The sequence below is a fragment of the Agelaius phoeniceus genome, chromosome 1, assembly GCF_051311805.1.
Source record: "Agelaius phoeniceus isolate bAgePho1 chromosome 1, bAgePho1.hap1, whole genome shotgun sequence".
NCBI classification, from domain to species: domain Eukaryota; kingdom Metazoa; phylum Chordata; class Aves; order Passeriformes; family Icteridae; genus Agelaius; species Agelaius phoeniceus.
Genome location: NC_135265.1, coordinates 32,545,817 through 32,560,376, shown reverse-complemented (window position 1 = coordinate 32,560,376; position 14,560 = coordinate 32,545,817). Strand labels below are relative to the sequence as shown.

The following is a 14,560-nucleotide window of genomic DNA, read 5'->3' as shown; positions in this document are numbered from 1 at the left end:
GGAGCCTCCAGGAAGTGACAGTTTTTGCAAGGCAGTTTTTAAGCTGTATTTGGAGTTTTGCTTTATTTTTCCCCCCACCTTTCTCTAGTTCATTCAAGATTCCACAGAGCTGAACCAGCTGAACTCTGGACTGGAGAAAAAAAAAGTCCTTTCTGTTTGCTACCAGTGTCCTGCTCTTCTACTCAGCTATTTTCCAAATTATTTGCTCTAAGTCTAGAAGAATTATTATAAATACTGTGTTACAAAGGACTGTGCAGCTCTGCTCCATGGGGTGAATTTCATGGTGATGGGATCCTTTAAACTTCTTTTCCTGCTCAATAGCTGTGGCTACTGATTTAATCTCCACCCCTGGTTTTGTCTCCAGTGACACAGAACAGCTCAGTCTCTGGAGGCTGAGACACTCTGCTCTTCAGAGTGTCAAAATTCACTACATTTATACTAGATACACTGGGCTGAAATTAAATGCTCTTTAAGGCATTGGAGGCTAGACCAGATCATTTCAGGGTTTCTTTCTGTTGTATGTGAAATGCAGTTTGAAAGCAGAAGCAGGAAGCTTTGTGCTCTAGTCCAACAGACATATCTTGCCTTTATCTCGCCTGAGCAGGGTGGAAATGATTGGTACCCACAGAGACTGAATTTGATGCTTAGTTACCTTCTAAGAGGTTGATGTGGCTTCACAAATACAATTGTACCTTTATTTCTCATATACAGCTTTTACTCCTGTTCTGAAATTTCTGTTTTTTTGCTGTTTTTACAGAAAAACAGGCGCTACAACCAAATGATTTGGCCATCTCAAAATCTTTGGAGTCATCCAGTCGTATGTTTGTATACCGAAAAGATCTGACTGATTCTTTGGTAAGGATTGGTATTGTATATTTCCCATTTTTTGTTTGTCTGACTCTAAATCAAAACCTTAGTATTCCTCTCAGAGGGCTTTTGCAATGCAGAATTTATTTTTTGCTTCCTTAGTAAAGCTTACTGAGCTGCTCTATCTCTTAAAAAAAAAATCTTTCATTAGCAGCAGTTATTTGACTGAACAGTAATGGAATTTGTTCATCAATTTTAAATAAACCAAAGCTTCTGTGCAGCTTAAATCTTGCAATCTACATCAGCCTGGGAAAGCTGACCTGTGTTTGTACCAGAATGGATGGGATGAGGATTATTCAGGGTTCTTGTGACTCTTTCCTCCCCGCCCTGCCTTGTGCTTCTGTAGCGCTTTGGCTGGTACATAATCATACAAATTGGTGAACAAATTCCCTGGAATTACTACATGTGGAAATAGATGTTGTGTGAGTTCCACAAGACCCATCAGTGTCACCCCTGTGTTGTGGCAGCTGGTGTGTAGCACTGGGGGTGTGTTCTCCTCCTTTCCTTCTGCCTGTCTGTCTCTCCATCCTCTTGCTGGCGCTGGGAAGGTCAGCAGATCGAGAGGCAGCACATCTCTCTCATCCTTCCCTCTGTCTTCAGGATTGCAACCTCCCTCCCTCCATGCTTTCCCAAAACCTCAGTGAGGCAGGCATGGTCGGGCCCTTTGCTTTTCCAGTAGTTTTCTGCTTATTATGCAGATGTTTCCAGGAAAGAGTAGGGGCTGTATCACAGCTGACTTCTATGTGTGGTGTCAGTACCTCTAGGATCTGTGCATTCATCCTCGGGATGAGAAATGTCTATTTACATTTTGTGGGATCAATGTGCCCCGAAGAGCTGACATGCCACTATCATTGTAATCTGTCATCCCCATTATCTCTGGCTTTTGAGCCATCTCTAAAAATGTGAATACTAAGGGAAGGTTTCCAGTGTAGACAGGTGACAGCCAATCTAGTTTCATTAGTTACATAATAAGGATTGCAAAACTTGGTGTAACTGTCTGAAATATAGCACCAAAGTAATGGCTTAACTGGTAAGAATAATCTTCCATTTTGGCAGATGGTTCATGTGCCAAGTTTCAGACTGATGAGGTTAAAAAAGCCAAGAGAAATGCAAAACTTGAAAATCCCAGCTAGTAATGGAAATGTTAAATGACCCTGAATGCCAGCAGTACCACAGCACTCCACAGTAATATACTAAGTAACTTTTATGAATCAGAACCCACAGCATTTTACTCTTTGTTGATTACATTTGGTGTAGATTAATCATAAAATATATGGATTTTTGTTATTTGTAAAAGTGGACTAGAGGGCAAGTTATGTGCATTTATTCTTAATCCAATGTGTTTTTAGAATGATTCTTTTATATCAGAAAATTTACTGGTGTCTTAATTTAGATTTTATTTTCTGATAGTTTGAGGGATTTTATTTTCATTATGCTCTCTGCTTGGCCAGTGTTTTATATTCAAGGTAGAGGGAGAGAGAAGGAGAGAGGGAGAAAGCCTGGCTCTCCAAAGCAAATCATTGATCCTATTGACCCATTTCCCATTTCAAACTATTTATTAAAGAGGTTATAGCTCCTTCATTTTGATTAGTGGGGAAAAAAGCCCTCAGAGTGCACTTAGAGAAGATTACCTACTCAGCTCTGTTTGGTACCTTAGTCCAGTAACTGTTTCATTGCAGAACCTTTGGCATTTCTTGAGGAATTTGTTTTGCTCTTGTCTGTTCATTTAGAGCCCATTTTCTGAAAATGAGGAATTGCAGCAAAGATCTGTGAGGATTTTGGGAATTAACACCTGGGATCTTGCCTTAGAACTAACAAACTTTGACTGGAGCCTCTTCAATGCAATTCACGAGGTAAGAAGCACCACATCCACTTCCAGGTATATTACTGTCATGCAGCATTGCATCACTGTGGTGGATTTTGGAACATTGGTACTCCTGGTTGCTTGCCTCAGTGTCATGACAACATGATTTGGCAGCTCTCAGTAGTGGTCACAGGTCCAAGAGTTACCTTGCAGTCCTTGAGACTGAAAAGAATTGTCAGAGGTTTGTAACTTTCCTGTGCTTGGGCATCTCATATGTTCCCTGTATACTTGATGTGTTCTATTGAGATCTGCCTCAAAAGAGTAAAAGACCATGATTATGTTCTAAAAACTTTCTCTGTGAATGTGTTACATATGCAAAATGTCCTATGCACTTGATAATGTTTTAGTAAATATGAGACTCCACAAATAGTTGTCTTTCATATCACTTCAGCCACAAAAGAATTCACAGTTTCAGCAATTCAGATGGTCACATCACTGTCCTTGTTCTTGTTAGGCTGCAGTGAGATGAAGAATACTGGGCAGGCTTTATTAAATGAGATAATGGTGCACTTCAGGGCCCATTGGGTTGTTTCAATGACTTTGATGGGTTCTGGTTTGGGTTGCTGAGTAAAACACACAGTTAACAGTAGAAAAGCTCTCTTGAAAATACCATTTACTGACAAGCATGTTGGCTTTCTGAGAAAATGAATGTGAAATTGCCTTGCTGTTCACCAGATGCTTTCCTTTTCTTTCATTTTGGGTCTTTTATTCAGTTTAGGCACTTTAAATTTGAAACTGGCCACATTTGTTTTTTGGTTTTTTTTACAGAAATCAAACCCACACCTCTATTGATTAAAAATTGGAAATACAGAAACAAGTTTGAATAGAAATTTTTCAGATTCTGCAGTGGTTTGATATGGTTGATTTTTCTTACTGGAACAGAAGTGATGGAATACAGAAATAGATTGTTTATGTCTTTCTGGCTATAGCCAGAAATGGAACCTTGGGAATTCTAACAAGAAGAGCATATCTTGCAGGATTTCCAGTCCACCTGCCTTCTGTAATAAGTCTCTAGATTTTGCTAAGCCAAACCTGAACCATTTGCGATTAGCTCATGGATAATGAACAAATAACCATTTGTTACCAAACCTCGTTTCAAAAACATAGTTTTAAATAGTTTACAGTTCATTTATATTTAAATTGTTTCTATATCCCTACTGATGTTGTCAATGTCTTCCAGCAAGAGCTGATATACTTCACGTTCAGCAGACAGGGCAGTGCTGAAAACACCGAGAATCTCAGTCTTCTGCTTCAAAGATGCAACGAGGTCCAGCTTTGGGTGGCCACCGAGATACTCCTCTGCAGCCAGCTCTGCAAACGTGTGCAGCTAGTGAAAAAGTTCATCAAGATTGCTGCCCAGTAAGTTGCTGGTGTTGCAACAGAAATCCTTGAATTCACACGGTTTGTTTGGCAAGAAGTAGGTAGAGAGGCAAGGAAGGAAAACTAATTCATCATCCTGTGTTTTGATAGTGTAGTTAGCATTCCTAAATAAAACAGTCCGTAGATAACAACAGCAGAGCCTGCTCAAAACTGGCATAGTGGAGTGTGTGCTGCTCAAATCTCCCTTGGGCAGCTTAGCTGCTGTGTCTGCAGTGCCAGCTGCCACATCCCTGATGGTGCAGAGATAGCCCCTTCTGAGCTGAGATAACCTGAGGACCATATGACAGAACTATTCTGGCAGTGCAACAGTCACACAAGACTAGATAGAGAAACCAAAACATTCTGTTATGAACTTGAAAGTCCTACCTCTAGAGAGGAACCTAACTGCAATAAGCTGTTGCCCTCTGTAATCCTCTCTGTAGTACTCTTTCACTTATTGGAGTGGTAGGCTTTTTCGTATGTTAGATTTGACAGTCTACTCTTTCCCTGTTATTGGGTAGTACTGGCATTTAGTCTATGTCTTGCAGTAGTATACAAATATATACTATACACAGGGATTTCTTTTCTTTGTAATCACTCTTTGTCTTAGTAACCAAGGGAATGGAGCAATTTAAATATATGCAATCATCCTTCTCACCTTTCTCTCCACTTGTTGGTCTTCTGCAATATTTGAATATGCATGGTTGTGGAAAATGTATAAATTGTTCCCTTCATCAACTGGGCTGATTTAATTTGCAAGGCACTTACATACAGAGGACTGTTCTCCGCTGAAGCAGTGCCTTTAGAGAAATTAATTCTAATCTAATCTAGTGTAACTCATGAATGTGATCTGATTTAGTTTGCAAGTTGTGTGGCATCCAGTAATATGTTCATTTTCTGCCCTACCAATGACCAAAAAATGGTTGGTTCCATGTGCCTTGCTTGCACCATTGTAGCATTAATTGCATCCCAAGAAAAGTGTTGTGTCAGTCCTATGTGAATAAGCATATATTTGTTACCAGACTGAAGTGTTGATCCCATTCTGTTAAGTGACAAGCCAAAGTTATGGAGACCAAATACAGTTGTCAGTAAACAGTAGACAGACTCTCCCTGTGTATTGCAGAAGCACCCACCACTGCAGAATGTAGGTGATGAAATAAGAGAGTGTGTAGTTTTCATAAGATTTTTTTTTTCATCATAAAAGCTGCTTTCTAAATGAACACACCACTGTATCTCATCAGTTCTGGAAGAGTTGATGAGAGAGGAACTGTTAGGGTGGAAGGATGGTGTGCTAAACACACCATGAGACAAGCCAAGCTGCCCTCCTGTTCTGTTTATGACTAAGGCAGAGAGGGAGGGAACTATGAACAGCTCTGGCTGTTCCCTGTTCGCTGCTCACTGGTTCAGCCAGGAATCTTTCTCTGATCAGGAAACCACCAGGACTAAGATTTCATATTCATTATCTGTGTGCTTTGCTGTTGAGGAAAGCATTTTACACAAGTGTGTCAATACATAAAAGGGAGACAGAGTTTTTGGAAAACAAATCCATACACTTCTGTTGATGAGTAGTCTAAAAGACAAGTGGTTCAATAAACAAAATTAATTAGCATGTTTTTAGAAAAAAAAAAACAACATCCTGGGGAGTTAAAGAAACAAATCAATGTAAGGTTAGAACAAAAAGATGACAACAGCAGCCTTTTTGCTCCCCAAGCAAGCAGTGGCTGGCTGTGAGAGACATCCCTTCTCTGCACAGCTTGCTGTGAGGAGGGGGTCCACCCAACAGACAGTTCATGCAGGCTGCACTGGGCACCTTCCTTGTTTTGACATGACTTGCCTTTGGGAGCTGCCTGGCTTTCATGATAAAAAGAATCTAAGCAACAAAGTTAGGATTAACTCGAAGACAGCTGAAGTGAAGTGAGAAATACACTGTCTGAAGATAGTACAGAGTGATAAGGGCAGGCTTTATAAAACTTGTAGCAACTTCTGGCCATTTTCCAGGCTAAGGCCTTGGCATGTACTGATGATAAATCCCAGTGAAGCCAGTGGAACTTTGAATTGTCTTAAAAAGAGTATTTGCACTCTCACACACAAATGCACACATATATTTGTACAGTCTCCAAAAATCTGCAAGACACAGGGCAATATTTTTGTTTTAAAAGGACTCAGTATTTCAGGATTTCAAGTTTCCTAATGAACTAGAAATAAGCATGGTCTGATTGTATACAGTAAAATGTCAAAAAATAGAGAAATCGAGCAAATTGGGACCTGTACTGGAACCAGTACTAGCTGCAACTGCTTTATAGGCATATGTAAATTGAACACTAACCAGATTTTCAGACAGTAAAAATGATGAGGGATTGCAAATGCATTGGAGGATAGATAGGAAAAAAAGAATTATCTAAGAAGTCTAGTGGAATGTGCAAACAACAGTAGGATAAGATTTAATTTAGATAGATGCCAAGTAATTCAGCTACAGAATGCTAATACTGAGCTGAAGAAATAAATGCGTGATTGTAAAGAACAGCACTGTGACAGAGGTCCTTGGGTGATAATAGATGACAAATTAAAAGAAAGGACAAAATGTGATGCTGTTCCAAATAAATAATTTGCTGTTTGTTTTATGCTTGCATAAGAACATAGAACAGTAATTATATTTCTTCTTCCCTCCCCACTGTCTCACTACATGAGAAAGTAGAGAAGGGAATAAGAGTTAAATATGAGTTAAAATAAATTACAAAGAATTCAATGAAGGATAATAACAATATGGAAAAGTAAATTGCAGGCCACAACTACAAAGAGAAATTGAAGGAACCTATGTTGTACAATTTACAGAAAAGATGAAAAAGAGGATGAAAATATTTATTATACAACAGAATAGAGGTCAAGGAATTTTTCTGTATGGTAAAGGACAGCTGGGAGTAACTTGAACATTGAAAAGGGAAAATTACTTTTGACAGCAAAGGGAAAAAATTAACCTGCCAACAACAGGGTTGATGAGACAGTAGAATGTTTTCTAAAAAACTTCTTAGAGACCCCATCACCTAGACTGCAGGTGGTTATGAGAGGACATTTAATGAGTTCATTATGTGGAAGATGATTGTATGTTAGTGCTGAGGGTTGAAATGAGACTCAGTAACCTAGGATACGTGTGCATTCCATTTATTGCTGATTCTGAGTACAAAAAAATCATATTTTCATTCCTCAGCTGTAAAGCCCAAAGAAATCTGAATTCATTCTTTGCAATTGTTATGGGTCTCAACACTGCATCTGTCAGCCGGCTGTCTCAGACCTGGGAGGTAAGACACATCTTTATATCTTTCAGACACTGTCAAAACCATTTTGCACAAAAGCTGTATACTGATGAATTACCTTTTCTTTCTGATTAATATTTTTTCATGCTGAAATCAAACATGGAGGGAATGTTGGTGGAGAAAATTCTTTGTGACCTGAAACCTTAGATACGCAGGTATTAAAAAAAAACCACTTAAATGTCTCCTTCCAGAATTTTAAATAAGAGCAAAGCATGGAGATCTTATCTCCTTAAAACAAAATAAATTATTCTAGGATTTTAAGTAGATATCAGAACAGAAAGTCTTACAAAGGTTGCTCCAAACAAGCAATACCTTATTCTGGAATAATTTAATTAAAAAGCTGAAACAATAAAGTAGAAATAAACCTTCTTTAGTTGTCTTTCATCAGGGTTTTTTTTGCAGCTGCTTGTCTTGAACAACGAAGTTAGGAAATGAGCCATGAATAAGGAGCATACTGGGGAACAGAGATTATTTGCTTAAAAAGCTACTGGCTGCTACTGAGAGTATGAGTGTGTTTAAAGAAGGGTCCCACTGGGATCTGTATTTCTGTTGTGATTTTTTTGTTTCCATCCAAATGGCATCCATGTTGAGTTACAGTATCTGCAAGTTTACTGTATCTGCTGATGAACCAAATACTGGGGAAGGAGCAATTGAGCAGGGTGGGTTGAAGCCTTATCCCTCCTTCATGCCCTTAACACCACAGGGGGGCAGGACTCCAAAAATACCAATCTGTAATACAGAGAGACAGAGAAGGGCTGTGATCTCCTGCCTTGGAGATACGCTTGAGCACCAACAGCTGGGACCAGAGGGCCACTAGAGACTTACAAACCTGTCTGACACTGTCCAGAGCAAAGTCTGCCCCCACAGCTGGAACCACACATATGGAAACATCACTTGTATGGCTGAGGCTTTGACACACACAGAAACAAGGACAGTGATTGTTTACAGGGACTCAGATATGCAAGGAAGAGCTGACTTAAATAAGAGATAAAGTAAAAGTTTTAGAAAAACTACATACCTGAGGACAAGGATACAGACACCTTGCCTCTATCTCTAAAACGCCTCTCTGGGGAGCATTTGCCCTGGCCTCCTGCTAAGTTGCCTTCATTCCATTTCTCTGGGCTTTGGTAGGAGAGTGGAAGAGACCAAGAATGGTCTGAAAGGCAATGATACAGATCTCTCCTGCACAGAGCCACGCAGAACTCTGGCCTGTGCTGAGGCCTCTGGAGATCATGCGCTGCCGCTGGACTTCTCTCAGGAAGAGCAGAATGTGTTGCTTGTCGGAACAAAGAGTGCCTCTGCATATGTGCCGCTGTAAATATGTCACGTTTCTGTGTGGAAAATATTTATCAAGTCACATCCCTTCTTTTTTTTTATTTGTAAAACTTCATTGCACTGGAAGTTTCAAAAGCAGAAGGTTATTTGCACTAGTAATGTGACTTCTAGAAAGTAGAGCAATGTTTTTAAATTAATTATAATTGCTTACACATGTAAATGAAACAACCTAAATTTAAGCAGCCATTTAGACTAAATCATATTGGCCCTGCACTTGATTTCTTAAACAAGTAGTATGCTCCCAAGTATATTCTTTTTTTCCTACAGTATCCAGTGTTTTAATAGGCCTTGCTTTCCTCGATTTAAGATAGAAAAAAAATGCAATTGCCATTCCATGTTCAATCATTTTAGCATTTTAATCGTACACATCCACTTAATCTAATTGTTCTAAATCTCTTTTCTCTTGGTAATGTTGCTGTGGCTGTTAGGATCTAAGGACAAAGACAAGACAGGATTTGTACTAAGAGGGGATCTCTTTTACTAGACTAACTACTATGGCTGGAAAAAATAGACAGGCTTTAAGGTCCACACACCATCCTTCAAGTCTGAAATACCAGCATGAAAATTTAAATTGCAAACAATTGCTTTGAGTGTAGTGATGTGAATCCATTAAAGCATCTTAGAGACAAAGAAAGTGGATGCTTGTGGAGTAGAGCAGGTATTGGCATGAAGGGCAAGACAGTAGTTTGTGCCTGGGCTCCCTTAGAAAGTCTTTTATGCACTTCTCTGTGGGATTAGGAGCAGAAACCAGAGACAGAGTAATCATTTTATTAAGGAAATGTCTCACTTTGGCACCAGTATGTGCCAGTGTTAACCCTGATCAGCACTAGCAGGATGTATAAAACAGCACTGAGTGTGAGACCTGTTAATTTCTAGAACCCGTGTTTGGGGCAAGATTGATTACAACGAATGATTTAACATGGATGTGATCAGTTTCTGAATTCTCAGCCTGTGTTACTGCATCTAGCTTGATATGGATGTTTAGTCATGGAAGCTGGGGAAGAAAGTAAAGCCAGCTGCTAACAAGCAGTTTCCATGCAAGAAGGATGCAGGTCCCCAAGATGAGGCTGCAGGGCCCAGTTTCTTGCTGCATTGCACTGAACATGGTCTGTAATGAGGGCCCTGGGAGCTGAGGAGCTGGGGTTAAGTGCCTGTTGGTGCTTTCAGCAGGCACTTCACCCAGAGCAGTGTCATGGAAAAAAGTGCCTCAGCATTTTTCTGCCTAAATCAAATTATCTCTTTTTTTTTTTTTTTTTCCCTCTCTGTTTTCCACCACTTCAGAAAATTCCTGGGAAGTTCAAGAAACTTTTCACTGAACTTGAAAGTTTGACGGTAAGAAGTATGATGTTGGCAGCAGAAGAACATTGCTAGATTTACCTGCCTTCCTTCTTCCTAATTTGTTTGGAGTCTGCCTGTTATTGTCTGGAGTTGGACTTGTCATGTCAGATCTGTGATTTGCTGAAGGCCACATGGCTCTCCAGAGCTCCAGGGTGATCTGCAAACATGAAAAGGAGAGAGGCTTTGTGCCTGACAGAAGGAGGAAGGGCAGAGAGAGGCAAATGCAGTTTCACCAGCATCAATTTGGGAGCTGTTCTTTTTCCCTGGTAGCTAATCTACCTTTATCTGAAGCAATATGCTGCAGATCAGGAGAAAAAGAGACCAGCTCAAGTTTTAAAAAACAAATGTCAAAATCTGAGGCTTGAGGGTCTTTGTCAGCATTATCAAAGCAGAATAAACAAATGTTTCCTCTGGCTGTCACGGAAGTGGGTGCATGGTACAGGAACAGGAGATCCAGCCTTTACCAGCTGTCATGCTCCTGTGCTTGGAGTTCATTATAAATGAATGTGTTTTAAAGATTCTGCATGAGCTGGAGTTTACATTGGAAATTGAGATGACTTTTTGAATTGCCTACACAGTGCCACAGAAATATGCTACCTTATTTTCTTTGAAAGTCTCCAGCATGCTCCATGGATTTTTAAGCAGTTTTTGTTGGGATTTTTTGTTGCTGTTTGGTGATGTTTGTTTTGGTTTTTTTAAAGAAGTTAATCAGCAATACATTTAGAGATACATTTTGTCCTCTATAGTAAGGGATTTTGCTAATAGAAATTTGTGGGGAAATTCAGAGCAGTTCAAGTGAATCTATTCTGCAGTTTCCTCTCAATTTAGCACTGCTTCATCTAGAGGAACATAATTGCTTTTGTTCCTTTCACTGTTTACGTTCCTGTTCAGTTTAGCATGTCAGCTGGCTTAGAAAACCTTTAGCTACCTTGCATCCCAAAGAAACCTTTTATATCTAAATCATGTTCAGATCATAAGCCTGTAATGGATTTAGAATTGCTCTTTTTATAGCCTATTGATTTTTCTGTCTATTACTCAAATGGTTTTGTAGGATCCTTCTCTGAATCACAAAGCTTACAGAGATGCATTCAAGAAAATGAAATCTCCGAAAATCCCCTTCATGCCCTTACTTCTGAAAGGTAATGTTAAAGCTTGGCTGCTCTTCACTGTTGTTAATTAAAATAAGTGATTTTAACCACCTTCTGTGAGGTGATTTTTCCTTTGGATGCTCTTAAGATGAGTATGGACAGATATAGTGGTATTGACAAGGTAGCACTTGGTCTGGATAGTAAACAACTCCCTTTTAAGACAGTGGGAAGATCCCAATTTTCATACAGGTCTTAAAACTTCACGGCGTCCTGTCAAGTGTGGATAGAGCTGTGTGCTCTTGCTTTGGCCACGTGCCCTTCAGTGGAGGAGTGTGGCCCTGCAGGCCCCTGAGCCAGTGGCCATGGTCATACTGCTGCTCTGAAATGCCTCCCTGCTTTGCTGGGATGATCCTGCCCTGGTGCCAGCCTGAAAGCAGAACCTGCCCTGTCTGTCTGTCCTTAGAGGAGGGGATTTCCAAGTCTCTTATAGGTCTAAAAGAGATAAGGAAAATCTTACTACCTAAAATAATTTTTTTGAAAAACGGTGTTAAAATAAAGTACAGCTACTTGCTAATGCAGTGAGCTGGGCAGCTAATTAAATGGCAAGTATTTCAAATATTCCATTGTCTTAGAGTCATTAATTATTAATTGCCCAGTCTTTGAACATGGCAAATTCATTTGTTTATTCCTGTATTCTGAAAGTGTTCTCTTTAGGCTGTTTATTCCAACCTGCTGCTGTGAAATGTTTTAAGTCAGTTCTCCAGATCAGCTGGTGACAGTTTGGGAGCCACCAGACACTTCCCCTCTTTGCACACATCAAAGGAGTTTGCATTAATTCAGATGGATACAATTATCAAGGCTTCAAAATCAATATTTTTAAAGTGTTCTGGAGTATGTCTTGCCTGCAAACAAAAGCAGCAGACACAAGTCACTTGTAGCAATGATGTTTGCACAGCATTACAATTTGGTGTGTAAGAACGTGCACCTAGACAGCATTTGTGTCTTTAACTTGAATTGGAGATAGCAAGAAGACTTTGAAATTAATGCAGTAATGTCCTTCAATACAATGGTCCATAAGGAGATGCTGCCAAGGTTGGTAATTCCCAAAGTGTAGCACAGTGCAATGGAATTTATTCCATATCAAGCATATTTGTATTAAGGTCATTTCCAAGACCAGTAAAATAGGAATGGGTAACACAGAAATCATTAATAACTCAGCAAATTGGTGTGTTTCATCACAATAGGAACAAAAGTAGTTTCAATTAAAAGAAGGAAAAAATCTTAAATTATGAAAAATAACTTCAGAGTGTCCTTTTAAAAGTTAATTAAATTTAAATGCAGAGCTCTCACAGCACACAGACACAGCTTTTGAAAATCAGGCAGATTTTTCAAATGTGTAATAAAATACTGTCATATACCCTTATAACCTAGTTCAGATGCAATTTTCTGCTCCACTGAATTTATCTAGACTCTTAGTTGTTGGCTGCAAAGCAAATTTCTGTTCCTTCTGCCCTCAGAGATACACACATTCCTGTCAATGACTTAAAAAGCTGTGTGAAAATTTCTGCTTCCAGTATAGGTTTTTCATTAGAAGTGATGGACAGTGTTTAACTGCACTGATACAGACACAAGCCCTGCCCGAGTCCTGAAGTCGTGTCCTTTCTGTGTCCCTCTCCCTGGGTGCCCCAAGCAGCCCAGCAGAGGAGGTGCAGAGGGTCGTGCTCCCTCCTTTCCCTCTGCTTTTTAGGATGCAGCCCGGGGGTAGGGGAGGTGCTGGAGGTTTTGGCAGCCTGTGCTGTGCTTTCTGCATGTCCAGGCTGGCATCCTGTCTGTCCCAGCCCAGCCACCCTAGGGGCATAGGGGCTCTCCATCACCCCCCAGGAGAGTCCCAGCCAGCCCCGGGTTTCCAGCAGCATTTGAAGCCGTTTAGCATTTCAATTCCAAGCAATTACAAAATGCCCCTCAGGCACAGAGTGAGCCTTTGAAACCCAAGGAAATAAATCAGCTTGGCTGTTTTGAGAGAGGGTGAAGGTAGAAGTGGATGGGGGGCGGTGAGTGACAAAACTTCTCTGCAGGTTTCCTCTCCTGAAATCCCCCAAAACCCTGGGTCCATGTGGGTATCAGAGGGTGTCCTAGAGGTGAGGACAGGAGAAATGCTGAGGGGCACAGTTGGACTGCTGGGCTGGAGGCTGACACCTCTGCTGGGAGGGACTCTTGTCCCATTCAGTGTGTGCTGTTCTCCTGCTGGCATCCACAGCTGGCACTGTTAAGGGGTAATGCTATTGAGGTGCCAGCTCATTCCTCCAGCATCTTCTGCTCATGGATCTCCTGGGTACCCTCACATGCAGGAGAGCTGGGCAGGGCGGTGGTGCTCCTGCCAGTGATGTCAGTAACCTGGAGGCTGTACTATTGAAGTCAGAGCCTCCACTCCCACAGGGAATCTATTCATATTCTTGGTACTTTATGTCCAAGATAGGTCTCACTTCTGAGCTAATATGCATTAGAAAAACAGAGAAAATGGCCTTGAGCTACTGTTTTAATTGTATCCTAACTTGGCAACATTTATTTTGCTTGATATTCCCTCCCTCCAGTTCATTACACTGTGTTCAGTTGTCTTCCTGGAGCCAAATATAGACCTTTTCCTTTTCCTCTGACCTTTTTCTTGCCTTTGCAAATTCCCTCCAACAACACTACACAAAAGTCTTTTTCCCTAGGCATGATGCTTATTTCAAAGCTTTGTACTTTGTACTTTGGTGTCTTGTGTTTAACCTCTCTGGCTGTCCACTGCTGGGGACTTGAGTGAGGACTTCACAGTCATTGTCCCACAGAGGGAGATGAAGGGGTGTCAGAGCCATCTCCAGCACCTGGTGGCTCTGCCCCTGTGGAGCTCTGGGCTCAGGGACAGACCTGTCCCAGCCTGGCCATGCAGGGCCATCCCTCTGGGTGCCCTCCCCTGCTCCCAGCCATCTTCTGTATATTATGCATCTCAGAGGTAGCACAGATCAGGTTTAATAAGAATTCCTTGCCCCCACTTAAAAATACTCTTCTTGTTAACAATGTGTAAATATTGTTGTTATCTAATAATCTCTGCATGTCATCATTAGGCCAGGCTTTTGTTTCACTCTTACAAGATATTGTGTAAATCCTTAATGGGATACTTTCCTTTTTTTCTTCTTTTTCTGTTGCTGTTTAGTAATTTTATTTATTTGCATTTAAAAAGAGGTTGTGAATAGTAATTATCTTTCTTTCTTTTTTCCAGATGTAACATTCATCCATGAAGGAAATAAAACGTTTCTGGATAACCTTGTTAATTTTGAAAAGCTGGTAAGCTAATTTTATCCTTCCTGTTTTTCAAACCATTCATGTTCTCTTCTTCCCTTTGCTTTCCTTATCTTGTA

General features: G+C 40.4%; 1 protein-coding gene across 1 annotated transcript in view; it reads left to right on the top strand.

The window, feature by feature from the left end:
* Positions 1-14,560, top strand: part of RAPGEF5 (Rap guanine nucleotide exchange factor 5) — a 157,100-nt gene that overhangs the window by 130,492 nt on the left and 12,048 nt on the right. Inside the window, exons 18-24 of the mRNA XM_077175973.1 lie at positions 758-855; positions 2,598-2,720; positions 3,912-4,090; positions 7,296-7,386; positions 10,018-10,068; positions 11,126-11,213; positions 14,422-14,486. Coding sequence (XP_077032088.1) covers positions 758-855; positions 2,598-2,720; positions 3,912-4,090; positions 7,296-7,386; positions 10,018-10,068; positions 11,126-11,213; positions 14,422-14,486 — 695 coding nt within the window. The remainder of the gene's footprint in view (positions 1-757; positions 856-2,597; positions 2,721-3,911; positions 4,091-7,295; positions 7,387-10,017; positions 10,069-11,125; positions 11,214-14,421; positions 14,487-14,560) is intronic.